At 39.9% G+C, this 24,585-nt stretch overlaps 1 protein-coding gene across 8 annotated transcripts in view; it reads left to right on the forward strand.

Moving 5' to 3' along the window:
• The window catches only part of SORCS1 (sortilin related VPS10 domain containing receptor 1), a 577,597-nt gene that overhangs the window by 291,080 nt on the left and 261,932 nt on the right, over window positions 1–24,585 (forward strand). For all 8 annotated transcript variants that reach the window (XM_059899261.1, XM_059899265.1, XM_059899263.1 and 5 more), the window contains exon 3: window positions 5,148–5,247. In XM_059899261.1, coding sequence (XP_059755244.1) covers window positions 5,148–5,247 — 100 coding nt within the window. The remainder of the gene's footprint in view (window positions 1–5,147; window positions 5,248–24,585) is intronic.

The following is a 24,585-nucleotide window of genomic DNA, read 5'->3' on the forward strand; positions in this document are numbered from 1 at the left end:
CAAAAGCTATCATTTGTAGATTGTTTATTACATACCAGCTATTGTGCTTGGCACTTTTTATGGATTAATTTAGTTTACAAATGATTCTGTGCTTATTTATTATCTCATTTGATGTTATAACATTATAGTAGAGGAAATCCAATCACACATTTTATTTCTGCCACTCCTTGTGGAAACTAGCCATGCCCTGTATTCATCCTTCTTCAACTGGGGGACTTTGTCATTTCAAAGAGACCGTAAGTTCTTGGAAGGCAGGTGCCATGCCTTGAATGTGGTTTCTCTACCCCTTAGAGAAGCTCATCTTAGTTCTATGCATATAATAAATACTTAAATAAAGACATCTTTGAAATGTTCTAAAAGTCACTATTTAAGATATGTTCGTAGAAAGGGTAGAATAAGGATTAAGGATCAAAAGCAAGAACCTGCAATCCTTGATTTAATCATTTGCTATTTATCAAGGCTGCTTATATTGTGTCTTAAATATGTCTGTGTATGATACATATTTTTTAAGATTACTTCCCTTTATTGCCTTTACAACAGCAGTCACTATGGTTAGCATAACTGGCATTTCTCTTTGCAGATTTGATTTGTTTTAAATATTTTTATTGTTCTCCTTTTCTTATGAAACCAAGATCCATAATCTTTTTTGGCTTTTTTTTTTTTTTTTGTCCTTCCTATTGTTTCCCAAAGTATGTTGTTCAGAACACTAATCTCATTAGATATCTCTCAAGAATGGATCCTATAATCAAATATGCTTTGAAAATGCTTCATGAAATATGCATGTAAGAGGTTCACAGTGTATATTAGAATAATAAAATTTATGCATGTATATAAGAATAATAAAATTTCTAAGTTCTGAAGTGAAGAAACATTAAATTTTGCCTTATCAAGTGTTCCCTAACATTTTTTGATCTTAGGTCACACTCCTCTCCCCCATATCTAGAGATGATACTTAAAATATTTAACAGCTAGTGCACTGGCTCAACAGCCAGCCTGCCGCTCAACTGTCTGTCTTTCCCCTGCTCTTTCGGAGCCCACATACCTGGGAGACTGAATTTCCCGCATTTGACCATGCAGGCATAACCAGAAGCATCTGTTAGCTGTGAAGGAGAGTTTGCAGATGGGCACTAGGAATTGCCTTCCAGGGTGCAGTGCCTCCTCCAAGGTCACTGTCTCCTCCAATGGGGCTCAGGCTGACTGGAGTAGGCAGTGGCCATTCAGAACAGGTGCTGGAGCAAGTTTCTTGGGGACGTCTGCTGTGCCAGCCCTCAATCTTTCGGTTGCTGGGACTGTGAGGTGATCTGGGAGTTCTCCAAGGAGAGACCATGGTGGTGAAGCTGGCGGAAGTAGCTGTTCTATGAACTTGGTGCAGTAACTGTTTGCCAACTGGTTTGCAAGTATTGAGTATTTTCACTCCGGTGTCATTGTACCAGTGTATTCCAGCTGTTTGTTAGTTTTACCCATGATACTTGTCAACACTCTAATTCTAGGTCTGTGGGACAGCCATGGAGAATTGCCAGTCTATGCCATTTAGGGTGTGTGGAAATACATCATTTTTTTTTCTTCTTTCTATCTATCAATTACTATAATACCATAATGTTTAAACATTTAGTTCTGCTGGAATTGAGAATTAACAAATTTCGATTCACTTTTTGAGCTTTGGAAAATCAAGGGGCAAAAAATGGCACAACGAGTAATGGAAGATACCTGAAGTATCTGGATTGGTGATGTTATAATAAGAGAAAAGTGCCCAATAACATATTGTAAGCTATCTGAAAAAGAAGTTGCTAATGTAAATCTGAAGTAGTCACTCCATTATCATCTTGTCACATTGGGATTTCAGTAAACTACACACACACACAGAGTTTGCCCTTGTAGTATGTTTTTTGAATGTAAAAATATTCATTGAGTAGCTCAGAGATCAAGTTGATAGAAATTATAAGAAACTAATTATCATGCTTTTATAGACTGATCCCTACCTCTCTGGCCTCCTTTCCATTATCCCACTAGAAAAATTGAACCGTTCTCTCATCTCCAACATAGTCCTATTGATTTCCACCTATCACAAGGCAAAATTTATTAATGTAGAGGTATTTGTACATTTCATCTTCCTCTCATCACCGCCCCCCATAGATTTTGCATCTGGGTTTTTTGTCCTTGAACTTGTGAGTATTGTCCAGAATACTAAATAGAAAAAGTTTTCCAGTAAAAGGAGTTAGAGAAAGACTAGTGAAATTTTGGAGACAAGCAAGTCTTAGTAAGAAGAGAAAGTTGACCCAGTAAGGCCAGGGTAAGAGTGGGAAAAAATAGTCAAACACCAAGATTAGACTGAGTAAGGGAAGAAGTCTCAGATATTTCTTAGAAAGTAGGAGGAATTTTCACATCAAGATGAGTTTGAGGAGAAAAAAGTAAATATGGAAGGAGAATTTAAAGAAGTTTGTTGTGGTTCATGGATAAGATCTTCTGTGAAGAGTTTGGGATTATTCTTCAAATATTCTTGGTTATCAAGCCAGTGTTTGTTCAGTTGGGCTAGAGCACAGACTGGTCCTGAGGAAATCTAGTTATATATTTGGATTACACAAGGTACTTCTAGTTTTTGATGCTCTGACTACAGCTGACCCTTGAACAACACAGGTTTGAACTGTGTGCATCCACTAATACATGGATTTTTTTCAGTAGTAAATACTATAGTACTATACAACCTGTGGTTGTTTGAATCCTTGGATGCAGAACCACAGATGTGGAGAAACCACATATATATATACAGGGCTGACTGTAAGTTATAGGCTGATTTTTGACTACAGGAAGAGTTAGTTGGTGCCCCTAACTCCCTTGTTCAAGGGTCAACTCTACATCCCTTTTCTAAAGCCCTACCGATTTTCCATTTTCAAGGTCCGTAGTCCTTCCAAGAAACTTTTCTTTTTTTTTTTTTTTAATTAATTAATTTATTCATTTATTTTTGGCTGTGTTGGGTTTTTGTTTCTGTGCGAGGGCTTTCTCTAGTTGCGGCGAGCGGGGGCCACTCTTCATCGCGGTGCGCGGGCCTCTCACTGTCGCGGCCTCTCTTGTTGCGGAGCACAGGCTCCAGACGCGCAGGCTCAGTAGTCGTGGCTCACGGGGGCCTAGCTGCTCTGTGGCATGTGGGATCTTCCCAGACCTGGGCTCGAACCCGTGTCCCCTGCATTGGCAGGCGGATTCTCAACCACTGCGCCACCAGGGAAGCCCCTAAGAAACTTTTCATACCACTCCAATCTTGGAGTATAATCTAAATTTTATAAAGTATTGACTATTTATATTTATTTACTTATAATTTATATATATAATATTATATATTATAATAATATAATGTCATTTATAATATTTATGTATTATGTATATGTATATGTAAATTTTTAGGGTAAAGAGATCCCTGGATCCCCAGCCACAATAATTCTTAATTTCTTAATTCCAGGAACTTATATTTTATAGCTTTCTGTCTCCAGTGCCTGGTCCAGAGTAGGCTCTTAATATATGGTGTTGAGGTTGTTAACAGAAAATTCTTCTATTTAGTCTTTATGGTCTATGGGAATATGTAACTTCTATCAATATCAGAAATAAATTAAAGTATTACATTTTTGTGGTTTTCTAATTAAACCAACTTTATTTTCTGAGTCTTGTTAATTTTTATCTCTTTCATTACACATAACGCATTGCAACTTTTTTTCTGCCTCTCAAAGCTGTTAGATTCTTGGGACCTCCCTGGTGGCACAATGGTTAAGAATCCGCTGCCAATGCAAGGGACACGGGTTTGAGCCCTGGTCTGGGAAGATCCCACATGCCACAGAGCAGCTAAGCCCGTGCACCACAACTGCTGAGCCTGCGCTCTAGAGCCCGCGAGCCACAACTACTGAGCCCACGTGCCACAACTACTGAAGCCCGTACACCTAGAGTGCATGCTCTGCAACAAGAGAAGCCACCACAATGAGAAGCCCGTGCACCACAAGAAAGAGTAGCCCCCACTCGCTGCAACTAGAGAAAACCCACGTGCAGCAACAAAGACCCAACGCAGCCAAAAATAAATAACTAAATAAAATAAAAAGCTGTTAGATTCTTGAGAGTAGGGGCTTGTGTTGTATCCTGCTACATAGCACAGGGCCTGGTCCATTTTAGAGGCTCTACAAATGTAAATGAATGAATGAATTTCATTTTCATTGGGAATCTCCTATATGTATAAAGAAGGCTGACAAGAGATTTTATGTTTCCTTTAAATTAAAAAAAAACCAACAAAAAACAAACAAAGCTATGGTATAATGTAAACAACACAGGGCTTAGGGCCAGGATACCTAGAGTCAAATTCTAACTGGCTTTGAATAGGTCACTTAAGTTCTCTGAACCACTTTCTTCAAATACAGATAATATTTCCTACTGTACATGGTTGCAATGATGATCTAATAAGATGTACAATTTTGAAATATGTAATAGACTTACATAGAAGAGGTGATTAAGGCCTATTTATTCAGTCTGAATTAATAAGTTACTGACCAGCATCAAGAAGAGATGAGAGAATCTCCAAAAAAGATAGAGTCAGTACCAAGAAGTAATATTCTCCCAACTCCAGGTGGCTTAACACTGGAAAAGGCCACCAAATAGAATTGTGAAATTTCACTTATTATCAAGACATTTTCTTATTCTTAAATAATAGCAAAAGACTGAATGACCTTTGGAGGCACTGACCCACCATATATTCTGTGACTAATGAGAGAAAACACAGCTTGTAGATAAATCAGGAGAACCTGCTTTTCCACTTGCCAAAGATAGAGCAGACGTTTGGAAATGTCAAATCTGAGTAGAAGGTCTTTATTTCTTTGGTTAATTCAAGGGACACCCTCATTCTCAATCTTTGAAAGTTAAACACATTCTTTATGCAATGCACGTACCTTAAGGAGCAGTGAGAGATGGAGTTTTAATTTTTACCAATTCAATTTAAATGCAAATGTTAACCACTCACATGATGCTACTGTGTACATAATTAAGCATCATTATGTACTACATGAATCATTTAGAAACCTCTGGAGAGCCATTCTACTATGTAAAACATGCATTATACTGACAAGCAGACAAATGACGTATATACTTCTGTCCTCATTAATGCTCCTTTTGAATTATAGGTCAACCGATTATGGGACAACCTATGAGAAGCTGAATGATAAAGTTGGGTTGAAAACAATTTTAAGCTATCTCTACGTGTGTCCTACCAACAAGCGTAAGGTAAGAATTGTATATTCAGAATGCTGTTTATTCATGATGTGACTTCTGTCTTGGCTGGCTCACCTCTGTAAACCACCTAAAAATCCAATACAGTTAAGCTTTAAGAGATATAAAGATGAGTTGATGGATGTTAAGGTGGTAGAATGTCTGACACATCATAATTTTCAGATCAGCAGCTGTGAATGTAGGAGGGAGATGGGGTAGGTATATCATTACCCTTTCCAAAAGACAGCTACAGGGAATGTCTTGTTGAGTGGATGTTCAGACTCTTGTTAAGAGCTCTGACCAATCAGTGACAAGAATCAGAATGAGCCTTGACAAAACAGAAGAAAAGATGGGATTTTCATGTGATGTCGCCCTGTTTCCCTTGACATGGAGTAAATAGATTGGCTAGAGTTGAAGTAAATGCATTGTCCTACAGCAGGTTGGAAGTTTCATTTCGAAAGTTTATTCAGCCTGCACACAAATGTCAGGATGGAGGCAATGCTGGGAAGGAACCTTGGTGATCATCATAAACCACATGCTAATTTTACAGATGAGAAAACTAAGGTTCAAAGAAAGGAAATGACTTGCCCCCATCACACAGTTATGGGCACAGTTGGGACAAGATTCAGGTTTCTTACTTGGCAGTCATACCATTTCCACTGTATTATACTACTCTTATGAAGAGGGTTTATTTACTCTTCAGAGAAAGATGTTATTTTCTTAGGAAGAAAATGTTTGCTTTTAAATGAGAAAGACCTATTTGTCTCAAGAGGAGAGTGGTGTTACATTCATTGTTTGGTTTTAAAAATTTGCACTATCCAATTCTGAATTCTGACATGTAATTTCTAAGTATTATGTGAGTTATATGAATAGATATGAGTATCCATCAGGAAACAGAAGAAGGTTTTTCATTCATGTGTCCTAAGCCATATTCTGTTATGATGGCAGCCCTGGTACCTAGGTTCTCATTTCAGATCTGTCCGTGGGTGCTGTTAGTGACCTTGGGTAGGTAGGTGCTGCATTTTGTCATCTGGCCTGTGGAAGGTAGATTAGTACATCTCTAAACAGTCATCCTCAACTCTGGCTGTACATTCAGAGCATTAAGCGTCCCCAAATACGCAAGCCTCAGCCCCACTCCTGTTGCTCTGGGTTAGGCCTCAGGGAACTGTATCTCACGCAAGCTCCCCAGGTGCTTCTGGTACGTATCTGGGATGAAGAACCACCTAGGTAGGGCATAATGTTTCTTCTGGCTCTAAACATTTCAAGTTTTTATTTTGGAGCAGCATAATTTCCCATTGTGCATAGACTCTGGAGTCAGATGGCTTGAGTAAAACCCAGCTAAGCCAATTAACAAGTATATAACTATGGTGATTTACTTAATCTCTCCAAGCACAATGTCATCAAATTGAAAATGGGGATAATTATATTACCTACCTCATGGGGAAAGTTGTAAGAATTATATGAACTAAGGCATGTCAGGTGTTTAGCACACAACAGTTAAGGCTTAATCATGTTTTCTCTTCACTTTATTCTCCTTTTCTCATCTTCCTTCTCCTCCTTCTTCATATAATTATTGGAAGTGATAGTAGTGATTATCCTCTATAAGTAGCTGTGTTCAGTAGAACTTTCTGCAATGATAGAAATGTACCTCTAAGCTATCCAGTACTATAGACACTAACCACTTGGGACTATTATTTGAAGTATGGCTAGTGTGACTGAGGAACCAGATTTTACATTTCATTTCGTTTTAATTAATTTGAATGTAAATAACCACATGTGGCTGATGGCCACAGTATTGGACAGCACAGTTCAATAATGTCAACCTCACAAATTTAGAGATTTACCTTGAACACCCCTATCTTCCCCTTCCTGGCCGATGACCGGTCCATCGTCAACAGTTACATTTAAACAATTTTGATCTGCTGTATACAGTCCTAAATTGAGGAGCTGAACTTATATCCTTTATTTTTTATAATGAGATTTAGTTATGTTTGTTGGCTTTGAATCGATTCTTGTAATCCCTATTGATTTTTCCTCTAGTTCACATTTTTAGTAAATTTCATTTAGCAATCAACAATCTGTAGGCACTATAGGATACCAAAAGAAGTAAGCCAGCTTTCTACCCTCAAAGATCCTGTATTCTAATAGTAAATGCACTATGACTTTCTGTAGTTGAGAAGTCTCTGACTCTGCTTCCACCCAGCAGGTTACTTTGGGTGAGTCATTTACATTTTCCTGTTTGTAAAGTGATACAGGCAAAAACAAAGGAATTTACAGCTGGAAGAGACCTTAGAATTGTTTTCATCTAGTGACAGTCTCTGTTTTATTAATGCCATTAGAAAGGAATATGATTTTTAAAAATAGGATGTCAAATATTGAATGTAGGCATAGGCTTTTCTGTAGCAGCAGAGTATGTGGTAGTGACCTGAAGTCTACAACATTGTTAGCAGGAGCAGGGCTTGAAGAGTGAGATCTCAAGTCCAGATGTAGCTCCTAAGACTAGAAGGAAAGCTTAGACATAATACAGAATGGAGGCCTGCCATTGAATCTATTCATGTCAATACATCAATATCAGTCAGGCTGCATACTTAATCTATAGTTACCTGCAGGGCTTTCAAAAAAAGACATTTGGCCATGGGCATTTAGCTAAAATTAAGACTTGGCTGATCCTTTTTCCAGAGAAGAAGTAGCCGTTGCCCGTGACTCTGAGACCAGCTTTCTCTCTGCAGGTTAACTTCCAGAAGCAGAGGCAGGCCTGAGCTGTTTAAATCACAATGTTTATGGGTGAACCTAGGAGAAGGGATCTTTTCCTCTACAGATAAATGAGGCCTTCAGGGTGACTTTCTGAGATGCTGATAGATTTAAGAAATATTGGAGGACGATGAAGGTCTTTACAATGGTGCAAAAATCAATAAAGTTGACATAGCAGTATATTTGTGTTCAGTTTTTCTACTTATGAGGTGAATGTATCACCATGAAATATGGACTTTCCCCCGCAAAGGGACATACTTGAACCAAAGGGATAGTACCTGCCCAACATTTTAAAGCGTGAATATATTTCCCCCAATCAATGAGAGTTTATGTTATAAAAAAAAAAAAAAGAAGAAGAAGAAGAAGAAAAGAACTATCAGGCTGTATTAATTATGCAGGACAAAGGCATTCAGGTTTGCTCTAATTCTCCTAGGACTTCTGCGTCCTCCAGTGAAAAGGCAGGCTCCTTTAAAGAGTTGTATTAATTCTTTTAGGTCTCTGGGGTGCTGTCTAACAAGTTAACACCTTTTGTACCAGATACTTCTCTCTCCTCTTCGCATCAGTGAGAGCAACTGGAATAAAACTGACACCGGAGTAACCGTCTTACATTCCCAGAAAACTGTTTTGCCTTTGCATTCTTCTGGCTATTTTTAGCTGCTTATGAGGACAAGCACAGTTCTTCAATCAATATGTCTCCAACAGCAGGCATCAGGCCCTGGCTTTGCAGGCAGCTTGTTAGGGGCATTACTGGGATCAGCATCCAGAACGAAACAGGCCCTTATTTGCAGTTTAAATTGATGATCATTCATTGGCTATTTCTTTGCAAGCCTGCTGTAAATTACTGCAGCTTTCCCTGGATGTGTCTGTTACACTACAAACTGTAATCTCATCATAGGTCAGTCTAGGAAATCTTGACTAAGAGACATAGAAATCTGGCTCCCAGGTATTATCCTAGCTCAAGCATCCTCTCTTTCAGAGGGACTCAGCACGTGGCCTCTGATATATGAGGTAGGCTCAAAAAAAAGTACAAGGATGAGTGGGTCCTAGTGCCAGAGGAGAGGCAGTCTACCTATTCGTCACCATGCCTCCGAGGGAAAGTACTCCCCCAGTTCATGATAAATCCCGAAGCTTGCTGGCTTCAGCAGTAGTTTATTGGCTTCCTACATATAATATTCTATGAGAAAAGATGATTTAACCTGCAGCAGAAATGGACATCTGGGTTGTAGATGGTGATGGGGAGAGCTAATACAAATGTATCAAAGAAAAAAAAAATCAATGCTGAAATTTCAGTCTTACTCTTAAATTCTCACTGAGTTGACTTGTTTTCTGCCTAAAAAAGAAAACTTCTTTATACTCAATGTGCGTCTCTCTGCAGTACCTTTCCTATCACCCCCAACCAACCTTAGCTATGCTCCTTTCACATGGTATTGTATAACATCTTTAAGGATTAAAGAATACAGAATCCTAAGTGGAATTCACTGGGGGAGAGAAGAAGAAAAGAAGTGTTTTGTTTTTTTAAACTCAGAACAGCCAATTCATTTAGTTGTCATATCCTTGTACCGTCTGTACAGTGTGTTCCCAGCAAAGAAAAAACCTAGAGACTATTTGTTCTTTATATTTCCTGTGCCCCCTGCATATCCGAGTTCCTTCTCCTTTCTGTGTTATCACCACTTAATTAATATCTTCCCTGCTGAGAGAGCCTTCCAAGACTTGTATCCTATAAATAGGACCCTGGTTCCTCAGAACACATTGACCATTCTTGCCGGTCTCTTGGTACATGCCAACATTAGACGCTGTTTGCGTTTTCTCCAGATGTTTAGGTTTTAATTACCGTACTGTATGCGGCACTTTCTAAATAAATGTGTGATTATTGACTTCTTGCCTCTTCTCTTTATATCCTGGGCATGCTTAATTCCTCTTGTCATTTGCTTGGGTGGTCTATATCATATACGTGACCTTTGGGGACAGGAAAGAGGTGTGGTTGATAGTGTCCTCCAGCTTCCCTTAGGAAAAATGATGGAATCGTTGAATCAGAGCCTAAAAGATGTTGGAAGTTTTAAGATTCTGCTTTGCATTTAACAGATATGGAAACTGAGTCCCGAGAGTTTAGTGTCTTGCCTGAGGCTGCATGCAACTGGTGAATAAAAGAGCAAAGATCATTAGACCTTTAAAGCACTGGTCCCCAACCTTTTTGGTACCAGGGACCGGTTTCTTGGAAGACAATTTTTCCACGGCCCGGTGGGGGGTTGGGGGAGATGGTCCAGGCGGTAATGCGAGCGATGGGGAGCGGCAGATAAAGCTTCGCTTGCGCGACCGCCGCTCACCTCCTGCCTTGCGGCCAGGTTCCTAACAGGCCGCGGACCGGCACCGGTCCACCTATTCCTGCCACCTATTCCATAAAATCGAATCAATTCCACTAATGAGATTTTCTCACTCCCCCTGACCTCCCAGGCATCTGCTTCTGTTTTCCTGCACTTCTCTCTTCTGATTATAGTTGTTTTTGACCCTGTATACTTTCCCCTTTAGAACGCAGGGTCCTGGATGGGATAAAGTGCCTTGATCCACTTTGTTGTCTCTAACATGCGGAGCACAGGGTCTTGGGGTTCAGTCCTGTCCAACACATGGCTGAGGATTTGAATTGAACTTAGGTTGGGTTTTGGACTCCTAGGCTGGAACTTGAAAAGAAAAATACAGTGTGAAACCAGCTGTGACTCATTTATTTTCTCTAATTATAAAATTAATTATTTCAAGTGACTAAACAAGGACAGTTAAAAAAGAAAAATATCCCTGTAGGTTTTAGTAATTTCTAAGCGGTATTGTATAATTTTATCTTTTCTAGCCAAGAAGAGCATGATTAATATTTAAAATGCCAGGGTTCTGCCTAGCACTCACTCGACATTATCCGGCAAGGCCGAGGGGAACGAGTGTATTGTATAATACATCAAAGGGGGTGCATGACATTTCCCTTGGCGGACAGGCAACACTTGCTCATTCTACCCTAACTCTTTTATCTTTCCCTTTGTACACAAGATCATGCCTTTGCCTCTAATCTTTTAAAAAATAATGTATGTTTCATTCATAAAGAAGTGCAATGCATGAACTCAGGGACAGAGTGGAAGTGGCATTTTCCAAACTTCAGTAGAAGTGACTTTTTTTGGCAACAAATGCTTACTCGCCTGCACTTAACCTGGACAGCGGTGGCTAAAGGGAGAGATAATCTCCTTTGATCCTTCCTGGGTACAGCTGAGTGTTTATACTGTTTTAGTGCATCACGCATTGTTCCGTTCTTTTCTTGAGTGTTCAAAAATCAGATCAAATCCAAGAAAGCATGCCACATCTACATTTTTTTTTCCCCCTCTGGGTGATGCTCCAACAGACATCCAAGCCCCTGAGTTTCAAACAAGCTACAGAATAATAAGTGCAAAGTGCTCTGTTTGAAACAGGGGCAGAGTGCCAGGAGCAGTGCCCACTAACAAACTCCCTCATCACCCCAAGTTGGCCCCAGGGAGCCCTCTGGTACTCCTGGGCTCCACAGAACACAGTTGTAAAAAAACAAAACTGAAAACACTGATCTAAGCCGTTCTCCCTCTGTACCTGGAACTACACTTGAAACAGCCATATACTTTGTACTATTTTATATAAATCAAAGCACCTATGACAACATTCATAGATTTAAAAAGCTAATCAAACCACCGTCTTTTCAATTTTAGCACAGTATGTTACGGAGTAGGTACACAGTTGATTTTTATTGACTTTTATCTGTGCCTCTCTAACACTAATGTTAAAAAAAGAAAAAGGCAGGTTCAGAATGTGCCTGGTTTCTCAGAACTTATCAGGTTAACTAGTAATTCACTGTTGTAATTTCATGCAGCTTTAAGTAGCACTAAGTATCATTTTATTGTTGTTAGAAAGAAGCTGCTTGCATAATTAACATCACATGTTTGTTATTCCTCATTTTTAAGATGTATCTATCACATATAATAAGCAACTGATACATTAAATATTAATCATGAATTGCTGAACTAAAAAGAAACAACTAAGTTATATCTGTATAAGGATCAAGTTTATATGATGTTGATGTTATAATTCAGAGTTTTATTAGCCACATTTATGTTAAAAAAACATACAGGTAGCTAGCTAGATTTTAAATAGGTAGAATGGTGATATGATAAATATATCCACAGATCAACCTTTTCTAAGTTTAGGTAATGCCTTCTAGTTGACTTCAGGTGGTATTTCTTTCCCAAAGGGGGAAAATAGAACTCTGTCTTTTGGTGTTACTCCTTTTTAACAAATGTAATTAATCAGGGTAGAGGTAGCCTGAATTAGTCTAGAAATATTATGAAGTAAGATTGATCTGGAAACTGCATGTTTCTTACACCACTGAGTGGGTCTCCGAAGGTAGGTTGCCTCTGTGGCCAGGTGGACAGAAGTTCTCAAAAATGAAAGGAAACCGGTATCAGAGGCTGATCATTCTTCAAATATGCCTAATAGACTATCTGCTTAACCTTCTTTGGGGAGATCTTTTATATTTAGTTATCTCCCTCCTTATTCATTTATTTTTGTCTCATCATCTGTCCTTATTAGAATTTGTTCTCTGAAGTCTGGCTGGCCTAATGTTAAATGCCCATCCATTACCCTTTTATGAAGGTCAGATGCATTATTTCAGGTTGGTTCCAAGTTATGCTCTGCTGTGGAAAGTGGTCAGAGGTCTTTTCAACATTCTGGTCTGTTTGCTTCCAGCATACTCCCTGTGGTTTCTCAGAGGTTTCCATCATTTGTTGTTTGACACACTGTATCTAGAACATTTGTTTCTAGTGAATAGCTGTGCCTCTCTCATGATGGATGGAGATGAATGCCCGCTGCTACAGGAAATATGCCATATTTACTAGGGTGGGAACGTTTCACTCCAATATATCAGATCTGCCCCAAGCTTTCTCTTGGTGCTGTCAGGAAAAACAGAGTTGATGTCGATGAATCTTTAATAAAACCACTTTTTTCTTCCCTGGAGAAATTAAGAGACTACCTCAGGAGAATAGCTGAGGTATTCTGAATAGAAATTAAGAGAATAGCTCAGCCTCAGGTGCTACATTGTTTCCATTTAAACATTCCTTTTTCTGACCTGACCTTCCCCTTGACCAAATCTTCTTTTGATGGTTTTTCCCTCTGTTCCTCTAGGCATCTGCCTCCCATTGTACTGGGTTCCCAACTGATAACATGTTTCTCATTCCATAACCCTCCAAGTCAACTGCTTAAAATAAATTTTGCAGGACAAAATACCATAGCTTGTAGGTACAAGATGGGCTTAGATCTTCATAGGTAAAAAGGCCTGTAGTATGGGATATACAATTTGATGCCTGGGACAGAGCAGTTTCTTCTTCTTTGCCTGCTTGGGGCTGTGTGTGCTTGTTTGGGGACTAGAATACAAGTATCTCCATGATTGACAGCATCTGCCAACCAGGAAATGAGCATACCTGTAGTGGAAAAAAGGACTGTGCGGATGAATCCAAAAAATACAGAATGGGGAAAAATAAAACAGCCTGAGTGAGTACACAGTCTCTCACAGATAAGAGAAGAAAAGGTATAGGAGGAAAGACACAGATGTTAAGCTAAGAGGGATGATGGCAGAGATTAGTACAAAGCATTTGAAGTAACAAAATGGTGATGAGAGAAAGCTAGTACAAAGCACAGTGAAGGCATAAAGTTGAAGGAAAAGAAACAATAAAATCATAAATATTTTCAGCGGTAGATTAAGGATCTCTTGAGATCTCTGACAGAGAGGAGGGCTGGCTAACTCACTAGGAACTTATTAAGGCTTTCAGATGGAGTACAATTTACCTTTATCTCTCTGTTCTTCCTGAGTGCTTTCAAAGGGGTAAACGATGTCGATGGCTGTGGCGGAAATTGGTTTTGCCAGGAAGGAAAACACAATTATGACTCAAGTGTGGAGGAGTGGCAGGCCTAGATCCAGGCTCCCCGGTGGCAGGTTCAAATATCACTGCCGCTGCCTGTGCTTAATGAACTTTTGTCCTTTTAATGCTGTCTCCCTTGGCTGCTCCCCATCCCGCTATGGAATGGCCTCTTCTGTTCACGTGGACATCCGATAGTTTCTGCACTTGTCAAATGCACCAACTCAGCCTCTATTTGCAGTCATGGTGAAGCTACACTTTGTCATTTGAAGGTGGTCGTTGTGAATTTTTGCCTGGTGGGGTCATAAGTCGTGTAATGGTTAATCTGATGGACCCTGGAGCCAGTCTGCCTGGCTTCAAATTCCAGCTAAGCCACATACTAGGTGTGTACGCTTAGACAAGGCTTTATTTGTTGGTTTGTTATTAACCTCTCTGCGATATAGTTTCCTCATCTCTAAAATAGAATATAACGATTGTGTCCATATCAAGAAGTTATGAAAAGAGTTACAACAAGCAAAGAGGAACAGTGCCTGACACACAGCAAGTATTCGATAAATGTTAGTCTCATCGTTATCATTTTTATCTGTTTCAAATTATACGGCCATGCCTTATGCTATCATTTGTCAACTCAACTGAAATTGTTAAATGCCTATGTTGTGCCAGATCTTTTTTAAGAACTAGGAAGCAGAATAGAAATAGAAGACACTGTCTTTGCTCTTAAGGATCATACAGTCTGGCAGAGGAGATGAACGTATAAACAGTCAACTACAGTAGAGAAGTCATGTATCATAATAGCTATGTACATAGAACTCTATTTTGGGGGACTCAAGGAAGGCTTCACGGAGAAGCAGATATTTGTCAAAGGAGAAGGGAAAAAGAAGATGAAAAGTGTCTTTCAGTGTATGTGTTGTGAGAAACCAGTGTTCACAGATCACAGTGCATACGCAGCATTGATTGATTTGCAAATATTAAATAAATAAGCTGTGCCTATTTTGACTATTTGTGGCTATGTTAACATGCTAATTTCCATTTATACCTGACTATACTGACTAATCAAACCAAAATAAAAGTCCCCGTGACCCAACTGAATTATAATTCTAACATAGTAACATAAATTTTTTCAATTATTATAAATTTTTCCTGTCTTTATAAAATGAATAAATAGGCAATGATGACATTATTAAAATTGAATTAATAAAACTAAATTTTACCTTATTATAAATCAGATATATTCAGCATTTATCTTAAGCAACTATTGGTCAGACAGACCTATTGATGAGATTTGGAGGTGCAATTTTAAGAAATCAATTGACACATATTTTATTGAACACCCTGGCTTGTACCCAGTTCTTTGCAAGCATATTGGTGAATATTAAAAAAAAAAAAAAAAAAAAAAAAAAAGTGTGAACCTTGCATTGCCCTTATGGAGTTTACATCCCCTCTGTGAGGATGCAATTAAAGAATAGTGCAACACAGAAGATGATGGATTTCATGGGACAGATGACAAAGGCTCTAAGAGTTTGGAGAGGACTGTAGTCTGGGATAGTCAGGAAAACGGCATTAGAAGGCTTAGATTGATAAATGAAGCAGACCAGTACGACACAGGGTCATGACATTCACAAAAAATATATATAATTTAGTTGAACCGACATTTATTGAGTGCTAGGCAGTAGAGATACAAACATTCATGTAACAGGGGGCCCTGTGTGCAAAGACAGGGAGATTGAAGGAGGAGGACGCAAGTAGAGGTGAGCATGGGATTAACATTGGTACAGATACTGTACCTTTCATTTCCTGAAATCCCAATAATCTGATAATATATATTATTTGTCCTACTCCTTTGCATCTTAGAAGTGCTCTTTACAATGCTCCTTTGACACACTGTTTAACCTAATAGTTGATTTAGAAAATATGGTCCCACTTATTGAACACTTAGGAGAGCACCCAGATCAGGGCAGTATTATTGAATATTGAGGATGATGGGGAAGTGAGAAGAATGGAGTGAAACATGGCCATAAGAGAAGCAGTCCAAGCAGTCAAGGGGGCTCTGTCAGGTCCTCCTGATTTGGGGGATCCGTGGGCACTTCTGGTGTTTCAGTGACTAGTCGTTCATCTTTGCCCCACTATTTTTTAAAAGGGGCCCAAATTCTCTTGAAAGAACAGCTACGACTTAATAAACGCTGACACTTTCTCCTTCAGTAAAATTTCACTAGGATGACAGTAGCTTTAGGAGCCAAACCACGCATCCAGTTTGACTCCAATAATTATAGTGTTTGAATTCCAGAGGGATCCAGGAAAAGAGCGGAACTTCTGCTAGGAAAAAAGACGTTGGATCTCAGGAAGGCACTTGTCTGATATTGGAAGCAGTCCGATTCCTTTTGAATTTAAGTTATGTGGTATGTTTGTGTGTGCCCACCTCTTATGCTTTATGAATGTATTATTTAACCAACAGATTTACATATTTTCTCCACTGGCTAAAGCTGTTTTTGTTTTGTGGGCCCAAGCCCTTTGTGCTTTTATTTGGAAGTGCACTACTGACATTTACAAACTCCCACAGAGGACTCAGTCAATTACCACCATAGATGCCCATTGTTCCAAGAGAACTGACCTTTACCCCTAGGCACCAATTAAAATCTATTGCTTCTTACCCCTGCCGTGCTTGCTGTAATTCTGGCTCAGTGCCTGGTATAATCGGCGGGATGCATTCTTCTTAGTCGGGGTATTATTTTTCTTCCATAAGAGAGTGACCTGCGAATGGAAACGCATGTTTTCTCTGGAAGAAAAAGAGGCAGACCACAAGAGTTAACAAGTTTTCGATTCAATCACCTTTTGTGTCAACACAAAGGAAGACCCTAAATAAATAAATAATTAGGCAAAAATTGGGGCATTGCCTGTAGGTTTATCCCAGATTCACATATCAGCAGAGCTGCCAGTTACTTCAGGATGGTGATTTGTTGCTAACTGCGGGGCCGTTCTGCCCTAGGTATAGCTGGCCTGCTCCATGGCAGGCTGACAGAGAGACTGAAGCCCCAGAGCGCAGAAGTCAGGCACGGAGGCCTCTGCATGTCAGATTCAGTGTTACTAGCACACTGCTGGGATGGTAGCATTTTAGGTAATATTAAATTCCTTTCTTTAACGGAGTGTGAGATCAGGGCATTCAGGGCCAGTAGCAGTTTGTCTGAGATCACAGATGTTCATCATAAGAAGACTGGCAACTCTGGCAGACCAGTAGCCTTAAAACGTTCTTATTTGGGGAAATAAACTTGATGATGTATTCAGAGGTGTAACATCTCCTTTGTAATTCTTTCCACTCTTTTTTTTTTTTTTTATCTTTGTATCTAACGTGACGTTTTTAAAATACATTTTATTGGAGTACAGTTGATTTACAATGTTGTGTTAGTTTCAGGTGTACAGCAAAGTGAATCAGTTATACATATACATATATCCCCTCTTTTTTAGATTCTTTTCACTCTTGACTTCTATTTCCCCCATTGTCTATTGTGACAGAGGTACGATGCTGCTGACATTTTAATGAGGTTTGAAGCCAAATTCTACCAACCCGGTTATTTTGGTAGAAATGGCCGTCCGTAAACACAGTGGCCCAGGAACAAGTCTCTCTATACTCATATTGAGACAAGAAGTCCCCATTTGCTAAAAGTGAATGGAGCTTGAAATTTGCCTTTCCCTGCTTAGTTTAAAATTCCAGATCTAAGCAGGTTGAAGTTGGACAGAAAGCACCATCCTCTTCTTGTAGAAATAGCCTCTTGCTCCCACCTTCTCCCTGCACCATTAGTGAGAACAACCAGACTGAGATAATGCAATTAATTCTTTGATCTGCAGAGAAAACGGTTCCTGCAGTTTTATTAGCCTCCCCCATTTTCCCATCTTTACAGTAGTTGAAATTTTATAGACTCGTGAAGATTATACTTGTATGAGGGCTTAAAATTTCCCAGGAGCCACAACACTTCGTTCTTCTCACCCCACAGGTCTTGGTAGAGCCTGAGAGTGTAGCGCGGTGAGTGGGAGTCATCCGGCTGCCTGGAGGTCCATGTCAGCGTCCCATTTCCCAGCAACCAATGGGAGCTGGTTAAGCTTATATGATAAAGCCCAGAAGATTATCCAACCCAAACCATTTGGCTCCATTGATTACAAATACAAAGATTCGCCCATGGTTCATTATGTTCCTCCCACACAAACCCAACTCAGGGGAATTACAAAGAACTCTGAAATAAATATGTGGGAGAGAGCAGTGTTGAAACTGGATATTACCTGGCCACAACTGCTTAGTTTGTTTCTTCTTCTTCCCATCCCTTCTTCTCTCCCTCCTTCCTTTCTTCCCTTCTTTCCTTCCATCTTTCTTTCCTTCCTTCCCTCCCAAAGCTCATTTATATGAAAGAGGGAGTAACGAGACCACCTTATATATTTAAAACAGAATATATTTTCAAAATGTTTACATAAATGTGTGTGTGTGTGTGTGTGTGTGTGTGTGTGTATGTGTGTAATCATCTCATCCTTACAAAAACTCTGTAAGGTGGGCAGGAGAGTTTGTGGTATTTTATACCTGAGACCTAGTTAGTGGCTAGTGGTCTTTAACTAGAAGCCAGTCTTTGCATTTCGGGTCTATGTTTCTTCTCTCTTAGTTTACCGTTTTTCAAACATTGCTCCAGTTTTCTTGTCTGGGAGGGTTACTTTTTACTAGTGTTCTTGAGGCTAAGTGCTGATTCCTCTATAGACCTTTAATAAATTTCATGTTTTAAATATGAATTATATAATCTCAGATAAAAAGTAAAGCACAGAGGAAATGTAAAGGCAAACCACGTGTCACATTTTAAGTCAGCTTGTATAAAATCATCCAGCCTCCTGCTTATCATTTCTTGATAACAGCCTTGACAGCTTTACAGGATAAGCCTGGTGTCTTTAAAAATCTGAAAAAGATTCCATATAGAGAGTCCCAAGGAAACCTCATTTTAACCCCAGGTTCCAGTACTGGATCCCAGGAAGAACTCAGTCAATACTTGCTAAAAAAAAAAAAAAAAAAGAATAAATTAATGAATGGGTAAATAAGTAAAAGGAAGTTCAGGAATATTTTTATTCCTTAATATTTCTAAGATTAGAGCTGCCAACAATAATTAGGATAGATTTGCTGTGGCAGGAGGATGGGCAGTGACCCTCATAGTACTTTCCACCTTTGTCATGACATTCCTGTAATGGACACTATCCCTCACCCGGGCTCTGAGCTTCCCTGGGGACCCAGTAGGCCATCTGTATTTACTCACAGTGTGTATGTGAATACTCTGAGTTGTTATTTTCCACTAAAGGGAATGCAGATCAGAAATACACCTATCCCTGGGGCTTCCCTGATGGCACAGTGGTTAAGAATCCGCCTGCCAATGCAGGGGACGCGGGTTCAAGCCCTGGTCCGGGAAGATCCCACATGCCGCGGAGCAACTACGCCCGTGTGCCACAACTACTGAGCCTGAGCACCACAAGGAAGAGTAGCCCGCACTCGCTGCAACTAGAGAGAGCTCACACGCAGCAGCGAAGACCCAATGCAGCTAAAAATAAATAAATAAATGTATAAAAAAAAAAGAAAAAAAGAACTACACCTAGCCCACCATCACACCTGTGACTAGTGACAGGAAGAACAAGATAATCGTCCAATGTTTCGTACAGGACCTGCTTAGATGTAGATTGTCCTGAGCAATGCTCCTTGGAGAAATCACCACTGAGAAATCGTCCTCCTGTCACTGCACGCACATGCTGTCATGGGTGTGTTCTTCCCCTTGCACAGCTTTATTCATGAGCTCTTATTAGACCTTGTGACTCCATCATTGCCTTTAATCTTTGAGATACTGTACCATCACTGAATCTCTAGGCACCCACTTTTTCCGCAGGAGCCACTGCTTCCTCTCAATTTCTTAGAAAAGAGATCCTTTTCTTCCAAGCAATTTCCTCTGTAGCATCAGTGGAAAAATATTATTTACAGTTCTAAGACTGGACACATGGGCCCTCATGAATAAACTTCTTGCACCCCTCCCCAATTTTTTCTTTCTTTTTTTTTTCTACATCAAATGTATAAAGGAAATAATTAAAACTATGAGAGAGATATAAAAGGAAGTATTAGAAAGGACATTGTTTAAATTAGACCTAAATTAGAATGAGAAACCTCCCTTAAGCCTCTTAAGTGGTGTCTGAAGTAACCCAGACTCACACTTTTCAAAGAAGTAGTAGAACAACAATGGTTCATGCTTCTCAAGTCAGTGATTGTAATAAACTGTAAGCTGTAAGATATACATATGTGAAATGTACTAAGAACATTCCCATGCATAATGATAGTTGATGCAGAAAGGAAACAAAACAAAACTCTGAAATCAGGGTAAGTACCATAAATGACATTTTAATGTTGAGAAAACTAAGGCTCAGAGAGTGGGTTGTCCAGATAGTGTAGCTGGTACATGCACGAGGACTCGGCAACATGGAAATTTTCCTAAGCTTCTTGGTTAACATTCACCTTCCCTACATATTAACTAAAGAGTATAATATCCCTACGGCCACAGTTATTTCTTCTAATGGTGCATGTGAGATACTCACTTCTGCTCAATGAAGCAAGCAGTAAGAGTGACTCTGTTTTTTTAGCCATTTATAGAAGAGTGCTGTACCTTGAATGTTCTGATATCTTTGGATTTCTCACTATATATGAAAATACTTAAGGATATGTCTACCTGCCTTTCAGAGATTCGTGGAATGAAGTGACCAAATTAGTACTGAAGCTCCTAAACCTTGGCATATGTAAGAATCATCTAGAGAGTCTGTAAAAATGTAGATTCTGAGGGCCTGTTTCTCAGAAAATCTGGGTCAGAAGCTCTGAGAATCTGCATTTTAACAAGCTGGTACCACCTCCCCATCCCCCCATAATTCTGTTGCATATGGACCTAGGGCCACACTTTACTGAACAGAGATGAACTGTCCTAATAGTAAGGTATCATTTTTCCAGGAATCTCTTGGTTTCATTTTTCTTTATAAAAATAAGTAGGTAAAACTCTTGGTGTTGGTGACATGAGTATACAATATGTGTTATGTGTTTGGAGCCAGCTGCCCTCTACTGGACAGTGGAAAATTTGATGTGAAATTAGACTGCTTCTCTCCGTTTGTACCTTTGACATTAAAACTGTGTTCATTCTGACCGGTGTGAGATGATATCTCATTGTAGTTTTGATTTGCATTTCTCTAATGACTAATGATGTTGAGCATTCTTTCATGTGTCTGTAGGCCATCTGTATATCCTCTTTGGAGAAATGTCTATTTAGGTCTTCTGCCCATTTTTGGATTGGGTTGTTCGTTTTTTTGTTATTGAGCTGCATGAGCTGCTTGTAAATCTTGGAGATTAATCCTTTGTCAGTTGCTTCATTTGCAAATATTTTCTCCCATTCTAAGGGTTGTCTTTTGGTCTTGTTTATGGTTTGCATCATCAAAAAATCTAGAAACAATAAATGCTGGAGAGGGTGTGGAGGAAAGGGAACACTCTTGCACTGTTGGTGGGAATGTAAATTGATACAGCCACTATGGAGAACAGTATGGAGGTTCCTTAAAAAACTACAAATAGAACTACCATACGACCCAGCAATCCCACTACTGGGCATATACCCTGAGAAAACCATAGGTCAAAAAGTGTCATGTACCACAATGTTCATTGCAGCTCTATTTACAATAGCCAGGACCTGGAAGCAACCTAAATGTCCATCGACAGATGAATGGATAAAGAAGATGTGGCACATATATACAATGGAATATTACTCAGCCATAAAACGAAATGAAATGGAGGTATTTGTAATGAGGTGGATGGAGTTAGAGTCTGTCATACAGAGTGAAGTAAGTCAGAAAGAGAAAAACAAATACAGTATGCTAACACATATATACGGAATCTAAGGAAAAAAAAAAAAAAAAAAGGCCATGAAGAACCTAGTGGCAAGACGGGAATAAAGACACAGACCTACTAGAGAATGGACTTGAGGATATGGGGAGGGGGTGGGGTGAGATGTGACAGGGTAAGAGAGTGTCATGGACATATATACACTACCAAATGTAAAATAGATAGCTAGTGGGAAGCAGCCGCATAGCACAGGGAGATCAGCTCGGTGCTTTGTGACCACCTAGAGGGGTGGGATGGGGAGGGTGGGAGGGAGGGAGATGCAAGAGGGAAGAGAAATGGGAACATATTGTATATGTATAACTGATTCACTTTGTTATAAAGCAGAAGCTAACACACTATTGTAAGGCAATTATACTTCAATAAAGATGTTTAAAAAAAAAAAAAAAAAAAAACTGTGTTCATTATTCCCCTCGCAGAAAGACAGCTGTGTTATGCATTTGACCACTGGGTGGGATAAAGGTCCAGAACACGCAGGCACATTCAGAGCATCTTTGAGATTTAAGGAAGTGGTGAAGCCCAGTCTTTAAGGAGTGGATTAGGAAAGCATGAGGTTCAGGCTGCAGGGTGCCCTCTACTCTTCCACCTGGGAATGAAGGAGGGGCTAGAACAAATAATTCCGAGAGCTGCTTCCTAACCACGTAACTTTGCAGAGGTGTGGGAGGCTGCTTTCAGAGTGTTTTCAAAGATATTTGATAAACTCAGGGAGGGGGCTTCTTGAAATATTATTTTTTGAGAGTTCTACTCTGTTATTCCAGGGTTCTAGTTTCATTCCTTTGCACAGCAAGTAGCTCTGTCTTGGCATGAAACGCAGGCAGCCCACACAGGCTTATTAGATACAAATTGCTATTCAAAGATCCCATGAGAGAGAAGCATGAAACAAAATGCAGGTGTTTTTTGAAAAACAGATTTGGAAATAAATTCTGACGTGTCAGGGTCTGCAAGATGACCGAAGAGAGGAGTTCTCATTGCTTTGAGGTTGGACCCAGGAAAGGGTAATTTTAAGGAAGCATGTATGTGTGAGCTTTCGTCTATCACTGAACTTGAACCTTCGCCACCTTTCAAAAGAAAGAAGGATGGTAGTGGACATTGGTACTTTTATTTCATGTCTATGAGACCTCCCCTTCCCCACCCACAAACTCTAGATAAGTGAAATTTAAAAAAAAAAAACAAGAGGAGAAAATGACTCCTGTTTGGAAAGAGACAGACATGAATGCACAGAGACGGTTCTTTCACTTTCATCCAGGGCCAGGTACTCAGATCTACCGATCAGATTCTGGAGATTTTGTTCACAGTGAAGGAGAGTTTATGAACGCTATAAAGTGAGTGGAAGAATAAATGGGTCGGATACCACCAGCTGCTCCTTTTCTAGCCCCTTCCTTTGTACTCAATAGCTCTCAGCCTTCTTCTGTCCCAGCATCGCCAAAGCATGGCTGTCACTCATCTCCATTTTGTGGTTTGGCTGTCATGTCTTTCAAATTCCTGCAGTGACAAGTGGAACTGAATAGGGTTGGCCGGGGGATCCTGGCAAGAGGAGAGAGCCTTCCTGGGAGACCAGTGCAGATCCGATCCCGCTGTATTCTCAAAAGGGCACCCTGGCTGCAGAGCCTGTCAGCCAAGAGAAGAGTGAGTTCTTCCATCCCTGGCACCTTCTGTCCCTGTGCCAAGGCCAAAGTCAGGCTTCATTTCTGATGTCCAGAAACTTGCCTTTTTAGTCTGGGACGTTTTTTCTTTTGTTTTTATGGGGTTTTTTTGTTTGTTTAGCTTTGACTGTATAGCCCCTCCCTCCAAAAAAAAAAGGAAAGAAAGGGAGAAAGTGTGCCTCGGCTAGAAGAAAAACATGTAAAGAAGGAATCTGAGTCTGATGATTTGGCTCGAGTCCCACATCTTGTTTTTGTTACAGCTGGCAGTAAAACGGACAACTGCTTCAAAACCTCTCAGCTTTTCTCTGGACAAGTTCAATATCCTTTTTATTTCCTTTTGCTCTTGTGGTTTAGCTCTAAAGTTTTGTAGGGAAACAAGAAGAAGCAGTGTGACTACTGTATGTGGCAGCAGGAAAGGGGCTGAAAGCATCAGGGAATGTTGTAGGTTTGTCCTCCCTGCATTTAGGTGAATGCTGAAGAGTGGTTGGTTAAGAGCGTGGCTCCAGAAGCAGCCAGACTTCACCCAAATCCCAGCCTCAGTGGCTCTGGTGTGTGTGCTTGAGGATGTAATCCTCTATGTAGTGGGGAAGATAACATAGGTGGGGGGTGTGGTGAACACGAAATGAACACTGTGCACCTGAAACTAATATAATATTATAAATCAACTATACTTCAATAAAAAGAAAAAAGGAAACAACACACACAAAGCACATGGTGAATAGCCTTGAGTACTATGTGCTAGACACAAATTTTCTTTCAAGGTACCAGGTTTTTGCCTTTTGTGAACTCAAAATCCATTGGACATTTCGACTCTGATGTGCCCTTTGTGGGCAAACTCAAAGAACAATTGCAAAGTAGGAGATTTTTTTTCCCCCCTATGGGAGATCATCTATACCTGCTGTTTCAGGGCAGGGAGCTTTTGCTACAAGGGGCAGATGGTCCTATTTTCGGCAAGTATGAGTAGCGGGACCAGTCTTGGAGAAAGTGAAGCCCAGAGGGGTTTGAGCCATTTGTTCTGAGATGCATAGCAGGTGGTTTTATTTCAGAACCAGTAGTAGAATCCCAAACATTTTATTCCATCTGGAAAATGGAGAAAGTATTCATTCTCCTGCCTCTTAGGATT

The sequence above is a fragment of the Balaenoptera ricei genome, chromosome 16, assembly GCF_028023285.1.
Source record: "Balaenoptera ricei isolate mBalRic1 chromosome 16, mBalRic1.hap2, whole genome shotgun sequence".
Taxonomy (NCBI): domain Eukaryota; kingdom Metazoa; phylum Chordata; class Mammalia; order Artiodactyla; family Balaenopteridae; genus Balaenoptera; species Balaenoptera ricei.